General features: G+C 48.0%; 1 protein-coding gene across 2 annotated transcripts in view; it reads left to right on the forward strand.

The window, feature by feature from the left end:
• The window catches only part of LOC138761394 (oxysterol-binding protein 2-like), a 514,880-nt gene that overhangs the window by 177,038 nt on the left and 316,321 nt on the right, over positions 1-21,521 (forward strand). Inside the window, exon 1 of one of the 2 annotated variants that reach the window (XM_069933420.1) lies at positions 3,602-3,820. The exons of the other annotated variant lie outside the window; for it this stretch is intronic. Within the exon in view, the coding sequence (XP_069789521.1) occupies positions 3,763-3,820 (58 nt within the window). The 5' untranslated portion in view covers positions 3,602-3,762. Of the gene's footprint in view, positions 1-3,601; positions 3,821-21,521 lie in introns of those variants that run through there. 2 annotated transcript variants of the gene reach the window in all.

Genomic DNA, 21,521 nt, shown 5'->3' on the forward strand with positions numbered 1-21,521 from the left:
CCTGTTGCCTTCACCGTTGTATGATGTGTCTGATGATTCCAACGCAGGTTGTTCTGGGTTTTGATGCCAAGGTAGTTGGTCTGTTTGGTTTCATTCAGGGTGACACCCAGGGATTTGTATGATGTTTTGCCTGGTGACCTGCATGGTTTTGCATTTGGAAGGATTGAACTGCATGCCCCATTTTTCTACCATGCTATCCAGATCTTTTTGGAGAGCATCCTCGTCAGTGGCTGACTTAATTGGAATGTATACCAAATAGTCATACGCGAATAGTCTAGAGAGGCTTGTGACCTTTCTGTGAATGTCATTGATGTAGAGTAAAAGCAAATGTGGGCCCTGGGGTGGACCACTTAACACTGGACACCATTCAGAGCTTTTTCCATTCACGCACATCCGCTAGAGACATTTTGTCAAGAAACTGGAAATCCATCTTTTAGTGTTGGAGCGAATACCGTAGTAGTTGAGCTTCTTAAGTAATCTTTGGTGGGGAATGACACCGAATGCCTTGGAGCAGTCGAGCACCGCTAAATCAGTGGTGACGTTATTGTCAAAGTTTTTGGCCAGTTTATTTGTCAGGATAAGCTGGGACTTGCATGATGTACGCTTCCTAAAGGCATGTTGAGTATCAGTAAGAATATTGACTGCTAAGATTGCTGTCTATTATGTACTCCAGGAACTTGCAGCAGGTGCTTGTTAATGGAACAGGACGATAATTTGATGGGTTAGTGGTTGAAGAGAGGAGTGATGTTTGCCTTTCTCCAGTCCACGGGAAGGTCACCTGAGTCGAACGGCTGCTAGAAGATAAACTGCAGAACAGGAGCTAGTTCTTCAGCTGCAATCTTGAGGGCTTGATTCGGAATCTGGTCTGGCCCAATAGGTTTTGCTGTATTGAGGATAAGCAGTAACTTTTTAACATCTTCAACCTCAATTGTCTGTATACGGGCTGGATGGTAGATCAGAAAAAGATGAAGGGTCCATCGCTTCCCAGGTGAAGACCGTTTGGAATTGGTTTGCAAGAGCTTCTACTTTCTCCTGGTCCTCAGTGATCAGTCAGCTATTCACCTTAAGTGTCTGGGCACTAGTCTTGTCTGTTTATCTGGATTTCACGTGGGGAGATGTTCTTGACACCTAACTTGCACTCCTGTGATTAAAAAGGGCATTTCATTGATGGTTTCAGGAAAATTACCATGTCTTTCAATATTTAAACATGAATCCGAGAAAAACATCTGGCCCAGATGGAGAACCTGGTCGAGTATTAAAAATCTGTACTGAACAATTTACCAATGTGTTCACGGATATCTTCAACATCTCACTACAGCAGGGTGTGGTACCCACCTGTTTCAAACAGGCGTCATTCATACCAGTGCCCAAGAAGAGCGTGGTAACCTGCCTTTATCGACCAGTGGAACTTGCATCAATAGTGACCTGGTGATGAAGCATATCAGCTCCTGTCTGAGTGGTGACATGAATCCGCTCCAGTTCTCCTATCATAGTAACAGGTCTACAGTGGATGCCATCTCACTGGTTCTACACAAAGCCCTGAAACACCTGGACAGTAAAGATGAATGCAACAGGATGCTCTTTATCAACTACAGTTCCGCATTTAACCAAAACTGATGAGCAAACTCCAAGATCTGGGAATTAACACCCCACTGTATAATTGTGACGTACTGCAGAAGCAGTAAGCAGACACAAACTTGAAGACTGCACAACAGCCTTTATTTGGCTAAAAGTCTCTGCTACAGTAGTGGCTGTGATGGTGTCTCCCGAATGACTGGCTCAGGACTATATCCTGGTCAGGTGATTGACAGCTGGCTGGTGGAGTTAACCCCCTAGGGGTTTATTCAGGTCGACTGATTGACAGCTGGCCAGGTGTAGTCTGTCCTCCAGACGTCTTCCTGCAGGTACAGAGATCGCCCCCTGCAGTAGGCTAGTGGTGTATTACCACAGTAATTGGATCCTGGATTTCCTCACCTCCAGACTACAATCAGTGAGGATTGGTAAGAATATCTCCTCCACAATCTCCATCAGTATCAGAGCACCACAGCCTCCTGCTCTACTCACTTTACACCTATGACGGTGTTGCTCAGTATGACAGTAACACCATCTACAAATTTGCTGACAATACCACAGCAGTGTTTTGTATAAAGGAAGGGGATGAGTCAGTATACAGGATGGAGATTGAAAACTTGGCTGAATGGTGCACCAACAACAACCTTGGACTCAATGTCACCATAACTAAGGAGCTGATTGTTGACTTCAGGAAGGGAAAGCCAGAGATTTACAATCCAGTGATCATTGGGGGATCAGAGGTGGAGAGGGTGAGCAAATTTAGGTTCTAGAAAGCACATCAGCGCTTCTTCTTCCTCAGGAGTTTGCGGAGGTTAATTATGACACCAGAAGCCCTGGCAATTTCTACAGAGGTGTGGTGGAAAGTGTGCTGACTGGCTGCATCATGGTCTGGTATGCAAACACCAATACCCCTGAGAGTAAAGCCCTCCAAAAGGTAGTGGACACAACCCAGAACATCACAGGCAAAACCCTCCTCACTACTGAGTACATTTACAGGGAACGCTGCTGTCAGAGAGTAACATCAATCATCAAAGACCCAGACCACCCAGCACGCACTCTGTTCTCGCTGCTACCATCAAGAAAGAGGTATCGGTGCCACAAGACTCACACCACCAGGTTCAGGAAAAGCTGCTACCCCTCCTCCATCAGACTCCTCAATGACAAACTTAATCAGGGATTCATTTAAGGACTTTTATAGACACCGGAGCAGAAATAAGCCATCGAGTCTGTCCCACCATTCAGTTATGAGATGATCCATTTTCCCACAGTAATTGGGAAAACTGCCTGGCCTTCTCCCCATATCCTCTGATGCTCTTGCTCATCAATAACCTATCAATCTCTGCCTTAAATGCATCCAATGGCCCGGCCTCCACAACCACCTGCAGCCACAGATTCTACGGGTTCACCACCCTTTGGCTGAAGAAATTCCACCGCGCCTTTGTTCTCAGCAGACGCCCTTCAATCCTGGTTGGGTCGTCCTCCTCCAGATGATTGACGATGTTTGCGAGCAGCAGTGGGCCCGGGACTGAAGGCTGCTCTACCTGAGCCGTGAACCTCCCAATCTGAAAACCTCCTTTCTATTCTCTGTCAATCAACCAATGTTCCACCCGTACCAGCACATTGCCACTACCTCCTGCACTCTATCAGGACTTTCTCATGGAATACTTCATCAAAGGCTTTCTGAAAGACCGATTAAAGCACATCCACAGGTTCCACCCTGCCTGCTCTCCTTGTATGTAGTGTAAATGGTACGAGCTCCCTGATCATACATAACTCACTCACTGGTATCCCTATACCGTGTTGTTACATTCCTCATCCAATCACTCTTTCAATAGATCCAAAACCTGAAGAGAAAATGAAAGGTGCTTCTGATTTAATCTAACAAAATTAAAGAGGATTGCCTACTGCAGTAATGCAGTGTTCAGTTTGGCTCACAGGGGGTTAAATGTTGGCCCACGCTGTGGAGTAACCAGCAGTGCATTGTGGTATGGAAGCCTCCACGCCGGCATCAGTGCAGTGAGTGAAACAGAAAACGTGGGACAATAGCAGAGAATTGGACACGCTGTCGGTGCAAGGACAGCGGGAGAGGTGTCCCGAGGGAGTAACAGCTGCTGCCTGCACACTGCTCGCCCCTGCACCGCTCCACTGACTGTCGCTTACCGAGGGGAATGAAGGGCAGAGGTTGCCAAGATGATGGGATCCGCTCGCTCGTTCTGCAACTCCGGCTGCCTGAGTAAATTGAAGAGGGGTTAGTGGCCTTGCAGTGCTTCTTTTTACTAGAAAGCTTGGCTTGTGAATAGCACCCGTCAGTGTACTGTACAGGTACTGTACTGTCAGTAGATAGCACAGAACTGCAGTGGTAGAGTACAGCAGAATAAAAGCCAATAATAGAACGGCTATAAACCTCACATTGAGGAGACAACTTGATTTGATTGTCCCTCTTTGATAATAAATTTCAGGGCTATTATCATGTGCCTGCCCCATTGGATTTAATAATCCATTTTAAACCACTCGGTATAATACTGTTTGCTCTTTGGACAGGGTCTTTATCTGTTGTAGTGGAATTAGCTTTTTCCAATCACTAACTAACATGGCAGTTAAAAATGGGACAAGGTTTAACAAAAACAATCAATATGTTTGATCTATTGAACATAGAAAGGCAAGACAATGTTGGCATTAATTTCAAGGGGAATAGAATATGAGAGCAGGGATATGTCATTGATGGTTTATGAGGCACTGGTGAGACCTCACGGAGTATTCTGAGTAGTTTTGGGCTCCTTATTTAAGAAGGGATGTGCTGATGTTGAGAGAGGGTTCAGAGGACGTTCGCAAGGATAATCGGGGAAAGAAAGGGTTGTCCTATGAGGAGTATTTGACAGCTCTTGGCCTGTACTGGTTGGAATTTAGGAGAATGGTGGGGGGGGGGGGTTCCTCATTGAAACATTTTGAATGTTAAAAGGCATGGACAGAGTAGATGTGAAAAGGTTGTTTCCCATGGTGGGAGAGTCCAGGACAAGGGAGCACAACTTCAGGATTGAAGGGTGTCCGCTTAGAACAGAGACGCGGAGGTATTTCTTTAGGCAGAGTGTGGTGAATCTGTGGAATTTGTTGCCACAGGCGGCTGTGGAGGTTAAGTAATTGGATGCATTTGAGGCAGATTTGCCAGGGCATCAAAGGTTATGGGGAGAAGGGCGGCCAGTGGGGCTGAGTGGGGAAATGGATCAGCTCATGATTAAATGGTGGGGGGCAGATTTGATGGGCTGAATGGCCTATTTCAGCTCCAATGGCCTATGCCCGATCCATAGTGTACAATGAGGACTCAGTAGATTTGTAACAAATTAAAATTCTTTTAATGCCATGTAATAAAACAGAAAATGTAATATCACATGAAATTTCCTGTCTATTGCTTGGCAACCCGAGCTCCAGATCCAAGCCCCTGACATGATGAGGCCCTTCAGGAGCCATTTTTGCCCTCAGCCCCTGTTGGATCCTGGTTCCCGTGAGTCAGTCTCCAGCAGTCCGCAGACTATGTGGGTCATGCGGCCACAAGCCGCCCGTGGCCTGTGCGGATTCTTCAACCACTGAGCCTCTTACTGTTCCACCGCCATGGTTATTGTGCCATAGGGTTGTCCCGTCTGCTTCTCCTTCTGAACAGTGGGGGAAGGGGATCTCTCCCCATTTCTGGTGCCTTGCGCCGGTCTCCTGCAACCCCTCACGAACTGCTGCCAAGCACAGTCAGCGCCATTTTGGCGGCTGCAGGTTTTAAAAATAAAACACTGTTGGTTCCTTTAACAGGCTGTTTAAAGCCTGGATGGATCCGCCGGCAATGAAACTGGGCGGTTGGACCCAGCAGAGCAGCAACGTGTCTCCACTTCCTGCTCAGTGTCGCCCATTTTTACATCTATGTAGCACGCAACCATTGGTTCAAATGTCAACACATCAGGGGCATCTACCAATGGTCTAGTCCTGTGTTTAAAGTGGAGAAAATATCAAGGCATTTCTTCTTCCCTCTGGTTTTCCAGACCATGGCATTCTTCCTTTCCACTTGCCCATTCCCTCTGAGGTTGTAGCTGGTGGTCCTGCTCGTGGCGATGTCCCTGGCCATCAGGGATAGCAGCTGTTCCTGAACCTGGTAGTGCGAGTCCCCTTGGTCCCTGTGGATGAAGCCGGTGAGCGTAAAGACGGTGTGGAGCGGCCTTGATAACTGTAGCTGTGGTCATGTCTGGGCAGGGGATGGTGAAAGGGAAACGGGAGTATTTGTTGATGATTGTAAGGAAGTAGAAATTCCGGTTGAAATCAATGCTTGCCGTTCGAAGGGGTGGGTAGCTTTGATTAGGTGCGCCTTGTCCGGTTGGTAGAATTGTGGTTTGTATTCGGTGCAGACCTGGGAGTTTTTAGTCATTGTCCGGACTTCCTCAATGGAGTATGGTAGGTTCAAGCTTTGGTACAATGGAAAAACCCAGTTACTCCGGGGTGGCAGAAGTTATTATGGAGGGTCTGCAGTCTGTCTATTTGGACACTGGCATGTCCCATGGGATAGTGCGTCCAGGGGCTCGTTAAGTTTGCCAGGATGTTGGAGTTGTAAGTGGACTGTTCAATTTTCCACCTGAGGATATTATCGTTCTTTATTTTGCCCCTCTGCTTATTATTAAACATGAATGTGACTGCTCGCTGATCTGTGAATCATTTTCCTGTGAGGTGGTGCCTCCAGTGGCAGACTGCCTCCACGATGGCCCAAGCCTCCTCCTCAACGGAGGAATGGTGAATTTCAGGGTCCTAGAGGGTGTGTGAGAAGCAGGCAATGGTTCTGCCTGCTTGGTCATTTACCCGCTGGAAGATGGAGACCCTGTTGGTGACGCCGAAAGGCGTGGAGGAGGCCATCCGCCTCGAATGCAGTATTCTGGTGGTCCTCTGGGAAGATCAGGAGCTGGTGAAATGCCGACTTTCAGTCGATTGTGGAGAACTCCTGATATTGTATGATCTGGATGACCATATCGGATATGTGGGGAAGGGGGTATGCATTGAGCAGCGTGTGCCGGTTGATGGTCTGGCTGTAATCTATTGCCATCCTATTTTTCTCCTTGTTCTTTACCACAACCACCTGGACCCTCCAAGGGCTATTGCTGGCCTCGATGATGCCCTTTCCCAACTAATGCTGAACCTCCAACTTGATGAATGCCTTGTCTGCCACCCATACAGTACTGTCTGCTCCTGGTGGCCACTGACTTTCAATTGGGGGTGAGGTTGGCAAACAGTGGGGGGTGGTTGACTTTGAAGGTCAAGGGGCCACAGGTCGCACACAGTAGGCCGTCTGTGAACTGTTCGTGGCAACGGTAAGGGGGGGTATGGGGCCCATCAAATTTCAATGTCACTTTCTGAAGTTGGCACTGGAAGTCCAGGCCTGGTAGCAAGGGGGCACAGAGTTGTGGCATGGCGAGTAGCCTGAAATTATTGTAAATTATGCCTCTAGTGGTCAGGGTCACTACGCAGGACCCATGGATGGCTGCTGTGTGTGATTTGGACGTGAGTGATATCTTGTGTTTGGTGGGCCATACCTTGAGGAATAGGCGCTTAGCGGTATCGGGGTGAATAAAACTTTCTGTACTCCCGCTATCCAATAACAGTCGGTAATGTGCCTATTTACCTGGATGTCCATCATGGACCTCCATCGTGGACCTGGTTAGTTTGTGTGGTACCTCTTGGGTCAGGGTGAAGTAGACCAGTATAGACTCGCTGTCTGAGTCCGATGTGCGCTCATGATCCCAAGATGGCCGTCCCTGCTGTTTCTCCCCACCCCCCACCATGGTGTTGTATGCCTGAGAAGATGGCGTTTGCCGCGCAGTCCCACATGGAGGCATTCATGACTCGCACATGGCATCTCTGGATCGCAGAGGAGATGGCGCTGATCACACTGTCCAGAGTGGCAACTGTCCACGCATGGTGCTGCTAAATTTCACTGACAGTTTGGACTGGCAAACCTTGGCATAATGGCCCTTTTTTCCTAAACCTAGAGCACACCGCCTCCTTGGCAGGGCAGCGTTTCCTCAGGTACTTACCCTGCCCGCAGAAGTAGCAATTGGGGGAATCATCCGCAACGGTGGCCAAGGTCAGGGCACTAGAGGAGTGGGACGATGTGGACGACCATGGCTCAGATCGATGCCCCATCCCAGGATAGTGGTGTCCGCAGCGATCAAGAGGCAGCTGAGTAATCATCCAGGTTTTGGAGGGCTGCATCCAGTCTCTCTGTCAGCTCAAACACCCTCTGTAGATCAAGTGCCTTTTGTTCCAGGAGTCTCTGTCCTATGTACCCGGAGCAGATACCGGCCATGTAAGAGTCCCAGGTGAGTTCCTCAGCATACTGGGCAGCCGACAGCCTTACATAGGCTCTGAAGGGCCTGCAGGTGCTCATTGCTTGACTCATCGGGTCGCTGCTTTCCGGTGGTCAGGAGGTGCCTGGCATAGATATCATTTACCTTCTTGCAATACTGGGCCTTCAGATTCTCCATGGCCACCAGATACGAGCTGGTGTCGCTGATCATCAGGAATACTTGGGGTCCGACTTGCGAGAAGAGTAACCACAGTCAGTTAGCATCTGCGGTGATAATGTCTGTGGCCAATGCCAGGAAATCTTTAAAACAGCGTAGCCAGAGTTTGAATGTGTTCGGGGTGTCTGAGGGTCAATGTTGAGTTTCTCAGGATTCGGGTATTGTTCCATGCTTTTGTAAAAAATGTAGTTAATAAAATTGATGCGCCATCAATAATCACAAAAGGCTGGAGTTGTGAAACTGATAGGCTTTTATTAACCTTAGACTGGAGCAGCCATCAACCTCATTGACTGATCAAGGCAGAGTGGAATGGTGAGCATGCAAATGGCTATAGGTAGGATCTGTCTCGGGAGGCGGGTCCGGCCGGCAACACCCAGTCATAGCACAAGAATAATACCCATGATGGCACCGGCTGAGTTCACAACTCCCTGCAGTCTTTTCCTGTCCTGTGCAATGGCACCTCCGTACCAGACAGTGATGCAACCAGTCAAATGCTCTCCACGGTACAGCTGTAGAAATTTCCAAGAATCTTTGGGGAGATAGCAGATCTCCTCAAACTCCTCACGAAGTTTAGCTGCAACAAGCCTTCTGCATGGTTGCATTAACATGGAGGCCCCAGGATAGATCTTCAGCGGTGTTGACACCCAGGAATTTGAAGTTCTTAACCCTTTCCACTGCTGACCCCTCGATGAGGACTGGTTCATGATCTCCTGGTTTCCTGGAGCAATGCCAGAACCAAGACAACTTACCAACCAGCAAAAATCAAACAAGTTAGTTTCTTCCATAAGTAGACCAACAGCCTGCATTTGTTTAACTCCTAGTGCAATGAAACATTTTAATCCTCTGTAAACTCCAGACTTGGCACCACTACTGTCATGTTGGGAGTTAGATGGGGGGGGAGGAAAATGGGGTGATGGATGGCGCTGCACTGTCAGAGTGTGCCTGAGGGCCATCCCGATGAGCTAGTGGAGCGCCTGAAAGCCGCTGGCATTTGGCTCCACTGTTCTGACGGCCCGTTCCTCCTGTGGCTCTGCACCTTGAGTCTGGCCTTCTGCCCCGGCTCGGCTGCCGGCTGCCTTTTTTTTGGCTGAGCTCCCGGACCATCCCGTTGCCTCTGACCGACGTGCTGGTTGAGAGCCTCCTATACAGCAGTCAGCAACCACTCCCCCCCCCCCTCCCCGCACTAAGCTCAGCCTGGGGCACAAAATAGTCTGGCACTTGCTCTTGTGGGGTGGGGGGGGGGGAATGGACAGCCGGGGGGAACAGACGGTGGGGGCTAAGAGCGAGGCATTTGCTTAAGGTGACCCAGAATCCAGAAGATTCCGAACAACGGCAGGCCATGACAATCCCAGATAAAAGGTTAGGCACCTGTACCTAATGTAACCCAGTGGGTGGACACTGTCTTGTCCCACTGACGGTCCAGAGATGGTTGTATATACATGGCTATACTTTCATGCTCCTGCAAATCTTCAGCAATGACTGGCACAGAAGCAGACAAGCCAAGGGAGTCTCCTGTTGATTGCACTGGACAACAAATGTTTTCAATGGGTTTGCATCCTTAAAGAAAATTGGGGATTATGATAGACAACTTCAAACTGGAAAAAAGATAATTTCAGAATTGCTGTATCATTGTCAAAATTGGAGAAAAATTTCATTACATTTAGTAAGTTTAATCGCATAATTATATTGACACATTGTGTTAGTTCAACTGACCTAAAAATGTTTTGCCGCCGATTGTCGTTTGTACTTAGCATCTGATGTCTCTCATGTCAGTGTCCAACAATATTCAGCCAGCATTGATGGATTCCAGTTGCCCTGACACCACTTTTCCATGGTTGCAATGTCCTGGCGAAACCTTTCAAGGGTTTGTCACTGACTGCACCAAGATCAGCAGGGAAGAAGTCCAAGTGCGAATGCAGAAAGTAAATTTTCAATGACATGTCGCACTTCGTGGTTTTGTATGCTTGATGTAGACTTAGCATATGACAGGAAATCACAAAAATAGGTTATATCCAAAAAAATGGTGTGTGGTAGGAAAATCTTAAACTGATTTTCATTGATCAGCAGCCCAAAAATCCTTAAAATACACCCAAAAGTGTTCCGGAAGCAAAATCTTTGTTGTTCAGTGTCTTCAGCAATGAATGTATTCTCATGGCATGGGAGCAGACAATCCACAGGAGCGTTCTGTTGATTAATACCCGACTGCTCCCCCTTGGCTGGTGAATGTGCACATCTCCATGGTGGACAATACTTAGAAGGAGCACGGAGGATGTGTGACTTCATTGTCTCTCAGCAATACTTCATTGGGGAATACCACCACTGACCAAACTGTGAAAACAAGAAAGTCTGCAGATGCTTGGGTTGAGTGGAACACAAGTTCAAGTTGATCATCACCCGATTGTATAAGTGCAACCTGGCAAAATAGCGTTCTCTGGTCCTCAGTGCAAAAACATGCAGGCACACATCCAGACTCAACACAGATACAAGACAAATGAGACATATGCAGTATATATATATATATATATATATATATCTCTCTCTTCTTTGGCTTGGCTTCGCGGACGAAGATTTATGGAGGGGTAATGTCCACGTCAGCTGCAGGCTCGTTTGTGGCTGACAAGTCCGATGCGGGACAGGCAGACACGGTTCCAGCGGTTGCAAGGGAAAATTGGTTGGTTGGGGCTGGGTGTTGGGTTTTTCCTCCTTTGTCTTTTGTCAGTGAGGTGGGCTCTGCGGTCTTCTTCAAAGGAGGTTGCTGCCCGCCGAACTGTGAGGCGCCAAGATGCACGGTTTGAGGCAATATCAGCCCACTGGCGGTGGTCAATGTGGCAGGCACCAAGAGATTTCTTTAGGCAATCCTTGTACCTCTTCTTTGGTGCACCTCTGTCTCAGTGGCCAGTGGAGAGCTCGCCATATAACATGATCTTGGGAAGGCGATGGTTCTCCATTCTGGAGACGTGACCTGCCCAGCGCAGTTGGATCTTCAGCAGCGTGGATTCGATGCTGTCGGCCTCTGCCATCTCGAGTACTTCGATGTTGGAGATGAAGTCGCTCCAATGAATGTTGAGGATGGAGCGGAGACAACGCTGGTGGGAGCGTTCTAGGAGCCGTAGGTGATGCCGGTAGAGGACCCAAGTAAAACCCCTGTTACCTGGAATTCAAGCAACTGGCGGCCCCAAGCAACTGGCAAAATAATCGTGGAAAATAAATAGGTAAAAAAATGGGGAAGTTTAAAAATAGCGCGCCTCGCCGTTAGTTCACCAATCCATGCAACACTCAATCTCAAGCAACCAGAACATTCAGTTATCCTGCATCCACCAATCCCCAAGGGGCTGGATACTGGGGGTTTTACTGTATGTATCAAATAATAAATATTGTTTAATAAATAGTGGAGTCTCAGAGGGTTTGTATGACCCTCATCAGTCGTTCAGCATTCTCACTGCCTGTGGGAGAAGCTGTTCCTCAGCGTGGTGCTGCTGGCAAGGACAGCTGAAAGATGCTGTGGGCAGGATGGTAGGGGTCCTCAACAATTTTGTGAGCCCATTTCAGTCAAAGATCCCAGTAGACCACGTCAATGGGCCACAAAATGTGCTGGAGGTCGTGCAGCATCCAGAGGAAGCCACAGGTGACCAATGTTTTGGGCCTGGGCCCTAGGTTAGGTCTGACCAAAGTGGAGGACAGGATCTGTCAGATACTCAGCAAACAGGCACCAGTGAGAAACTTCTTTAACGTTGTCCTCACCAATTTAATTGTCGTTGATGCACCTGCTTGTGACTGCCTTTGTAGAAGTAATCACTGCACATTCTCTGTAGAAACAAGGACGTGTCCTACATGGAGAACAATGCCCATTATGATATGCGGCATCTCTGACATGCTGAATGAAACAGAGCAATTATACAGCTAAAAACAAGGTGCCATTGAGATGCTGTGGGCCTTCAACAGCAGGAGAATTTAACACTCGGCAACCAGTAACCTCACAATCTACCCTTCATTCTACTAAAATCACACAGCAATGTACAAGGAGCTCAGCCAGTCTATCGGAGGAGATATTATCGATGTTTCGGGCCTGAGCCTTTCTTCGAGGAACAAGCAAAGAACAGGAAGTCGTCTGAATAAATACGGAAGACTGGCTGGGGGAGGAGTCTAGACCAACAAATGGTGTTAATTGGATATGATAAGAGGAAAGGTGAGAATTGATTTTGGCTCTATGAAAGGAAAGAGGGAAAAGGAGAATGAGAATGCGCTCACATGCATGCTGGGGAAAGGTGACAGGGGAAGAGGTGGTGACAAGCGGTTTAACAGAAACCTGAGAAGTCGACGTTAATGCAATCCGGTTGGAGGATGTCCAGACGGAAGATGAGTTGGTGTTCCTCCAATTCGTGGATGGTCTCAGTCTGGCAGTGCATGAGACCATGGATAGATAGGTCAGCAGAGGAATGGGACGGGGAATTAAAGTGGATGTCCACTAGGATATCCACGCGATTGCGGTGGACAGAGCCAAGGTGCTCAACAAAGTGTTCTCCCAGTCTGATCTCAGTCTCTCCCAGTCTGATCTCAGTCTCTCCGATGTAGAGGTGACCACCGCCGTAATATGCCGCAACAGCATGGATCTCCCAGTGGCCACCCACTTCAATTCCCCACCCCATTCCCTTGCTGACATGTCTGTCCGTGGTCTTGTGCACAGCCAGACTGAGACCACCTGTAAATTGGAGGAACAACACCTCATCTTCTGTTTGGGCACCCTCTAATCAGATGGCATTAACATCAACTTCTCCGGTTTCTATTAGACTCCCCCTCTTCCCCCTGCACTTCTTCCTGCTCTCGCCTTTCCCCTTGCTCTGTCTCTCTCTCTCTCTCTCTCTTCCCTTTTCCCTCTGTCTCCTTTCACAGAGCCAAAACCAGTTCTCACCTCTCCGCTTATCATATTGTATTGTTACGAGCCCAGAGGACCCCAAAATTCAGCAGCAATAGATATTCACCACGACAAATGGTTTCTAAAACAAAAATTGCTTTTAATTATCTTTAAACATGAAAATAGAATCAAACTTTAACTTATCACTATTGACTTAACTAACCTAACTTAACCCTCTTCTAATTCTAAGCGCATGTGAATGTAATGTGTGTGTAAGTTCAGAAAAGTTCTTTGATTCACAGTCCAATCTCACTTCTCATTCCTCCAAGTTCACTGGTTGCAGGCAATTCTTATATTGCCCACAGAATTTAACATTTATAAAGTTCACCAGGCTTTGATGCTTGAAAGGTAAATGGTTACCGCTCTGGAAGGTTCTTGTCAGTTTTCAGAGAGAGATATGTTGTACATTTACTTCCATCAGCCACTTCAGTGTCTTGCCGAAGAAACTTGCCCCTTCAGGGTTCTCCAGATGATAAAATCTTTCTTTCATGTCACCACAGAGTTCCTTTTTGTTTCTCTTATTCCAAGTGAAGCATTAGACAGCCAGTCCTCTCCTCTTGCATGAACCACAAGGGCTTTGACCAGGCTGTCTTACAACTGGACTTTCCATAAGCTTGCCAGCTTGTCCTGTTCTAGTCCCAGCTGCTGTCTGCTGACTGTAACACTGTACAAGTGATCTCTGTCTCTCTCTCTCTGAGATAAAGCCTCTCTCTGCTTGCAAAACCACATGACCATCTCAGAACAGCAAGTTCTCTTCCAGACAATATGCAGCTCCAACAAGCTCTTTCATCTGTTTCCTTTTGCAAACAACAATCCATTAGTGAAGTCTCTTGAGCACTCTTCAAAAGCTCTGGGGCAGAGCTCCAGTATTTTAAATAAGATCTGTTTTCAAGTGTTTGTATGTGAACTACTCTAACAAATCTTTCTGAATTTATCTCCTAAAAACATATCTATATACTCTGTCACACTATTAACACCATTTGTTGGTCTGGACTCCTCCCCCTCGCAGTCTTTAATTCAGGTGCCTGCCTGTTTTTTTTAACTCCAACCTTGAAGAAGGACTTAGGCCTGAAACATCGGTGATATGTCTTTACCTCCTGTGGACATTGCAAGACAGGCTGAGTTCCTCCAGCACTTCTGTGTTTTTACCACAATCACAGCATCTGCAGACTTTTATATTTCATTCCCCTCTTTCTCAAGCTTAGGGTTCAATGAAAGGGCACACAGGGAATAGTGATAAGCATAACACAACTCAAGGTAAACCCCAGCAAAGCTGCCAGACTGCTCTGTGGGAGCTAAGTAGCAAACGCACCCTGCAGGGTTATGGATAAGATCAGTGCTATGTTCTCACCCAAGGCCCAGAGCCCTGCTGCGGCAGTCCCACAGCTGTGGCCCACCCTGTTTCATCCACAACCTTCCTTCTGAAATAAGATCAGAAAACTGGGTTTTCACAGATGATTGCATGATGTTGACAATGCCGTTCATAAGTGCAGGGATGTGATGTTGAGGTTTTATAAGGCACCACCGGTGAGACCTCACTTGGAGCACTGTGAGCCGTTTTGGGCATTTAAGAAAGGATGTGCTGATGTTGGCGAGGGTTCAGAGCAGTTTCACGTGGGTGATTCCAAGAACGAAAGGGTTATCCCGTGAGGAACTCTTATCGGCTCTTGGCCTATAATTGAAATTTAGAAGAATGAGCAGGGGAGGGGGGGAATCTTGCAAGGTGACCAAGATTGGGAACTCCATAATCCCAGGGTCCTCAATATCCTAACAGAATTGGCGAAAGAGGAAAGTTGTGACAAATGTTGTTAGTTTAATGACGCAACGCAATAGAAGGCCCAATCAGCCCATGAAACCCGTGCCGCTCAATCACACCCAATTCACCTACAACCCCCTGCATGTTTTTTGAAGGCTGGGAGGAAACCCATGTGGTGATCATGCAAAATCCTTATAGACATCGCCCAGTTCAAACCCAGGTCGCTGGTGCTGCAATAGCATTGTGCTGACTGCTAACACTCTCTCTGCACCGCCCAACAGTGTTAAAGAGGGTAATGCGGTGGTAAGGAGTAACCCAGTGCCATTGGTTGAGTATAAATAAGACCACAGGAAAAAGAAGACACGGGTGGGACTAGTCCATATACCTTCAGAATACTGGGCAAATATCAAGGCATGAAAGAAGGGACTCCACTTATCAAAGGTAATTTTAACTGCATTTTGACTAATCAAACTGGCAAGTGCATCATGAAGAAAAATTTGTGAGTGCAGCATGGTTTCTTTGGTACAAAATATGTAATATTACATGAAATTGCCTTCTGCCTGTCATAAGCCAAAGAGTCCCCATTAGTGTCGCCTGGCGCCCCTTATAATAAGAGAAAATAGAAGCAAAAGAGTCCCTTCAGAGTCACAGAGTGTCCGTGGATTTTCCTCCAGCCCTCGTGCAGCGTCTGCAGATGCACAGACCCCTATTCGGTCCATCGGCAACCCGAGCTCCAGATCCAAACGTTTGATACTAACGGGATGCCTTCAGTGCCCGAGGCCCTTCTCAGCTCCCGGTACCGATATACAGTTCCAGCAACCAGTCTCCCGCAACCTGTGTTGGGTCCTTCATGCCAGCATGGTCGTTGTCTTGTAGGGTTGTCTCCTCTGCTTCTCCTTCTCAGCGTGGGGTGTTCTTCCCCATTTCTGGCATTGGTTGGTCCACTGTTCCCCCCGGAGCCGGCAATCCCTCAATGCCAGTGCCAGCACAGGCGCCACCATCATGGTACTCCCAGGCCTAACCCTTGGAAGGTCAGTGACACCAGAACCACCACGTGCCGCAAGTGCTTCCCTAAATCACTCTCCATTGCAACCTGGAAAAGTATCTTCCTTCCATTACTGTGACTGCATTATACCTTCGGACTTCCTTTTTATGTGGACATCTTCGACATCCACAGGAACAATGAAGCTCACCCTTTGGATGATTGATAAATATTGGCCTTCCCTGCATCCACCAGGTCCCAGGTATGAATTTTATTTTAAAAATGCCTCTCGTAATTAAGAAATAAAAGAGACAGAATTATCTTCTTCATCAATTTGTTTATATCCAGTTTCCAATCCTCCCTCCCCAATCTATCCCTATGTCTCCTTTCCTCTAACTCCATCTCCCTCTCTCCCTCTCTTGCCTCTCCTTGCACATGGCCCCATGTGCATATCTAGTCATTTCATTTTAGATTATATAATCACTAATAATTAACTTGCAGCAGCTCTGATCCATTCAGGATGACAAATTAACCACCAATGCTTTTGTATCATTTATACAATTTGAGCAATTACCTCCTTTTCACTTCGGAGGAGAAACTTTTTAATCCACAAAACACTCTAATCATTTGGACTGGAATATAAATGTCTCAAGTGAAACACGGAAGTCTGCAGATGCTCTGATTGCCATTAAATCACAGAAATGCCGGAGGAACTCAGCTGGCCTCGCAGAGCCTTTCGGAGGTAAAGATTTTTAACCGACATTTCAGGCCTGAGCCCCTTCTTCACTGAACGAGTAAAAATCAGGCAGACGTCTGAATTAAAAGGCTGGAGAGAAGCTGAAGGGGAAGGAGTATAGACAAAGGGTGTTAATTGGTCATGGATGGGACACAGGAGAGAGGACTGGGGGAGGGTGGTTGTTTGGGGCTCTGTGGGAGGAGAACTGGGAGAATAGAGAGAGAGAGAGAGAGGAAAGGAGACATAGGGAAATATAGGGGAAGGGTTAACTGAAAGCAGAGAAGTCGATATTAATACCATCCCAGTGGAGATTGCCCAGATGGATATGACATGTTGTTCCACCAGTCTGCGGGTGGTCTCAGAATGGCCGTGCATGGATCCATGTTCAAAATTTAGGTTAATTGGGTTTAAATTGAGTGGCATGGACTCGTGGGCCAAAATGGCCTATTGTCATGCTGTATGCCTAAATTTAAAAAAAATTAAATGTCAGCAAGGGATGGGTGGCCACTGGGAGAACCCCTTTCCTTCAAAACAGCTTTGCATAGCTTTCCCAGTGCAAGCTCAAAGAAAATCATGTAAGTTTATAGTAACAGACAACTTTGATTGCAGAAGCCACATTCATATTGGTTCTCTGCTGCACCATGCAAGAACTGCTGGGGTTAACTAGCTTTTGCAGGGCTTTCTGCTCAGAGGTATCAGTGCTCCAATACTGGGCCATGATGCAACTGATCAGCACCCTTTCCACTACCCCTCTGTAAAAGTTTGCAAATGCCATCTACAAATTTGCCGATGACACCACAGTCATCGGCAGAATCACAGACGGCAATGAGGTAGTGCACAGCAGTGTGGTAGATCAGTTTGTTGAGTGGTGTTACAACCCCAACCTTGCACTGAATGTGAGCAACACCAAGGAGCTGATTGTGGATCTCAGGAAGGGGAATTCAGGCAAACATGAACCAGTTCTCAACAAGGGGTCAGCAATGAAAAGGGTTAAGAGGTTCAAGTTCCTGGGTGGCAACATCTCTGAGGATCTATCCTGGGACTTCCATGTCGATGCATCATGAAGAAGGCTCGTCAGCAGAGTTTGAGGAGGTGAGATGTGTCACCAAAGACTCTTGCAGATGTCTACAGGTGTACTGTGGAGAGCATTCTGACTGGTTGCTTCACTGTTTGGTGTGGAGGGGCCAATGCTCAGGACAAGAAACAGCTACAGAGAGTTATGAACTGAGCCAGCGCCATCATAGGCATCAGTTTCCACTCCATCGAGGACATCTACAAGAGGCAGTGTCTTAAGAAAGCATCCTCTATCCTCAAGGACCCTGCCCAGCCAAACCATGCCCTTTCCACACTGCTACCATCTGGAAGGAGGTGCAGGAGCCTGAGGATGAACACCCAGCGGTACAAGGACAGCTTCTTCCCCTCCGCCATCAGATTTATGAATGGATAACGAACCACAGACAATATATTCCGATTCTGACATTTTTGATGTCATACCAAACCTCCGCAAATTCCTGTGCTGCAATAGACAAGGATGTTGGCCTGGGAGAAGATCCTGACATTGGTTCACCTAATCTGCCAATAGCTCTTGGTGGATTTTGCATTGATGGTATTCATCCTGTACCTTTAGCATACCCCCAAAGTCTACAGGAGTCGCTGGGCATGGAGCTGGGTTCGTGCAAATCCCAGCTGAAGATATGAAACACTGTGAACAAATATTTATTTTGTTCGACCTTGGCCTTCAGCTACCAGCAAATCTACAAATATGGGGTTTCCAGTCTATTTGCAATTATTTAGCCCCTGGAATTTCCGGTCATTCATACTGAACCAGTCTTGGTGTTTTCAGCAGTGAAAAGACTGTCTCCCCACAGGTGCTTATGATAGTGGACTGGGGCAGGCCAGGCAGTGCGATCTGTCCTGTGGCTAGGTAAGTGTCAGGGTTATACATGAGGTGATACACAAAAGTCTGCAGAATAGAGTAAAACCCCTGGTTTCCAGAATTCAAGCAACTGGTTAAAAAAAAAAATCAAGGAAACTACATTTTAAAAAACTCAAATAAATAATGAGGCAACAAATACATAGGTTTAAAATTGTAAATTTTCTCTGAAGCAACATAACCCTTTGGTGAAGATGGGAGCAGATATCCAGTCAGCGGAGGGCCTTGGTCAGACTTTGCTCGTGACAGCTGTTTGAATCAAGTTGTGAGAAACAGCAATGGCATCGCCCAGGATGAAGAGCTGGTTGATGTCGCTCGCTGTTGGGGTGACTCTCTTAAAGTGTCTCCTGATCCCTGCTGAGTAAGAGTCGGCCCGGTCAGAGGGTTTATCTGTAAACTTGACGTCGGGGGGGGGGGGGGGAGGGGGGTTAATTATCTATAATGTTATTGTTCATCTTTTGGGCAGCTCTGTGAAGGGGGAATAACCTGCAGATACAGCGACCGTTAAATGTTTTTGATGAATTTGTCTGAAAATAAAGTAAAATGCCTGAAGGTTTATACATTCATGTAAGTGGTTTATTCAGTGTAAATACAGTATAATAGTTTTAAACTGTTTATTCTTAATGCAGGTGTATTAGTTAGTCATTGTAAGACTCAAGCAAACAGAAAATACATTTATCCGGCATATACCCACCCCATTGGTGCCGGATACCCGGGATTTTACTGTATATGAGGCATTGATTGAGTGGAGCTTTGCATGTGAGATCTTTGAGCCCTTCATCATCAGGTTTGTGCAATGTGGGCATGGTAAGTAAGGCTAGCATTTCTTGTCTCTCCCACATGGCTTTTGAGAGAGGAGTGGTGACCCACATTTTTGAATGGCAGCAGTCTGCATGCTAAAACCACTCCCAAACAGATGTTAATGAAGAAGCACTGGAGTGTGACCGACCGATGATGTGACACATGGGACTCCGACCCCACCCCCCCCCCGCCCCCAAAGCACTTACGCAGTGTTACTGCTACAATGACTGGGTCCTGGGTCGCAGGCTGATGGCATCATCACAACATCATCAGCCTGTCCCCTAGCCAGCCGCTGGCAGTGGCAGTACATCCATGTATGGAGTGGGGCAGAGCTCTCCGCTCCACCTGTGTGACCAGCCTGAGGAAGAATCTGGTTCGGCATCTTGGAGCTGCACGTGGAGAATTTATGAGATAGGTTCAGCGATTAGGGCAGAGAATATACTCCTTTCAAGTTGCAATTTGTTTCCCTATCGAAGGGCCCACTGAGTGTCCATGGGTTCACCTCTGGCACTCCCTCAGACTTGTGCTCCGGCAGGCACAGCTGTTTGCTAAAGAAGGCCAGCGGATGCCACTGTCTGTTGAGCCACTGCTCGAGTACACCCCCTACCGCCGTGGCTGAGGCATCCACCAAGAGCGCAATGTGTGCCTCCGGGTGTGGGTGCACCAATAGAGTTGCATTGGCAAGGGCCTCCTTTGTTGCAGCAAAAGCAGTCTCTGCCTCCTCCGACCAGGTCAGGACTTTCTCCTTCGTGGCGATCAACGCGAACAGCAGTCGCATGGTGTGGGCAGCGTCAGGGATGAACCGATGAAGAAAATTCACCATCCCCACGAACTCCTGTAGGCCCTTGAGGGTGGTTGGCTTGGGGAACTGCTGGACGGCCGCAACCTTCTCTGGTGCCAGGGCAACACCTGCTGCCGAGATGGTGTGTCCCAGGAGCTGCAGCGTCTGCTTACCGAACTGGTACTTGGCCACGTTGACTGTGAGGCCAAACTCTGCCAGTCGGGCAAACAGGGTACGGAGGTGGACCTTGTGCTCTTCTCGGTTGTGGTTGGCGATAAGGATATCATCCAGGTAGATAAACACAAAGTCCGTCCCTACCCACTGCGTCCATGAGGCGCTGAAAGGTCTGGGCCGTGCTCTTGAGGCTGAAAGGCATACGCAGGAATTCAAAGAGGCCAAAGTGGGTGATGATCACTGTCTTGCCAATGTCCTCGGGGTGGACCGGGATCTGATGATATACCCGCACCAGATTGACTTTGGAGAAGACTTGCGCACTATGGAGATTGGCCGAGAAGTCTTGAATGTGTGGAACTGGGTACCTATCCGGTGTAGTCACGTCATTCAAACACCGGTAAGCCCCACAGGGTCTCCAGCCCCAGGAAGATTTGGGGGCCATGTGGAGAGGGGATGGCCAGGTGCTTTTTGAGTGACGGACGATCCCCAACTCCTGCAGTCGGGAAAACTCCTCCTTTGCCAGCTGCAGCTTCTCAGCCGGAAGTCGCCTGGGCTTGGCGTGCAGCGGGTGGCCCTGCTTGGAGGTATGGTGGTATACCCCGTGCTGGGATAAAAGGTGGCACTGAATCGTGGTTGAAGGATGGCGGGGAAATCATGGAGTATGTTCGAATACTCTTCCCTAGAAATGGTGATGGCAGTGATCTCAGGCCTGCAGGCGTTCGTGGCATCCAGGCGCACCGAATGGAAGGTGCAAGCATTGACCAGCCTCTTGCCCTTCATGTCAACCAACAGTCCATGTGCCCTCAGGAAGTTGGCCCCCAACAACGCAGTACCCACTGAGGCTAACATGAACTTCTAGAGGAATTTCTCTTTTCCGATCTGGATCTGCGCCCTGTGGGTACCGAAAGTCTTGATGGCAGAACCGTTGGGTGCCCACAGGGTGGGACCACGAGATTAGATGCGTGTCTTGAGGGCGGTGGGGAGTAGGACACTCAGCTCCGCTCATGTGAACACCAGGAAACGCTGGCCGGTTAACTTGTCGGTAACATAAAGGAGGCTGTACACGTGGCTAGCCGTCGCAGCCATCAATGGCGGCTGGCCAGGTAATTTCTCCTGGTAGTCACATGGTTGTCGGCACTTACGAGCTTGCGCGCCCCAGTGCTGATGGTAAAAGCACCAGGTGAAATGGTGCTCCTCCGGCTTGTGCTTGGGGGAGTGTTGCAGCCGGCTGGCTCTTGGTCGCGCAACTTGACTGAGGGCTGCTTCATTCTCCCTCTTGGTGCGCCAGAGGTTGTCCACTCAGGCTACAACTCGGCATGGATCCGTGAA

The sequence above is a fragment of the Narcine bancroftii genome, chromosome 4 (assembly GCF_036971445.1).
Source record: "Narcine bancroftii isolate sNarBan1 chromosome 4, sNarBan1.hap1, whole genome shotgun sequence".
Lineage (NCBI taxonomy): Eukaryota > Metazoa > Chordata > Chondrichthyes > Torpediniformes > Narcinidae > Narcine > Narcine bancroftii.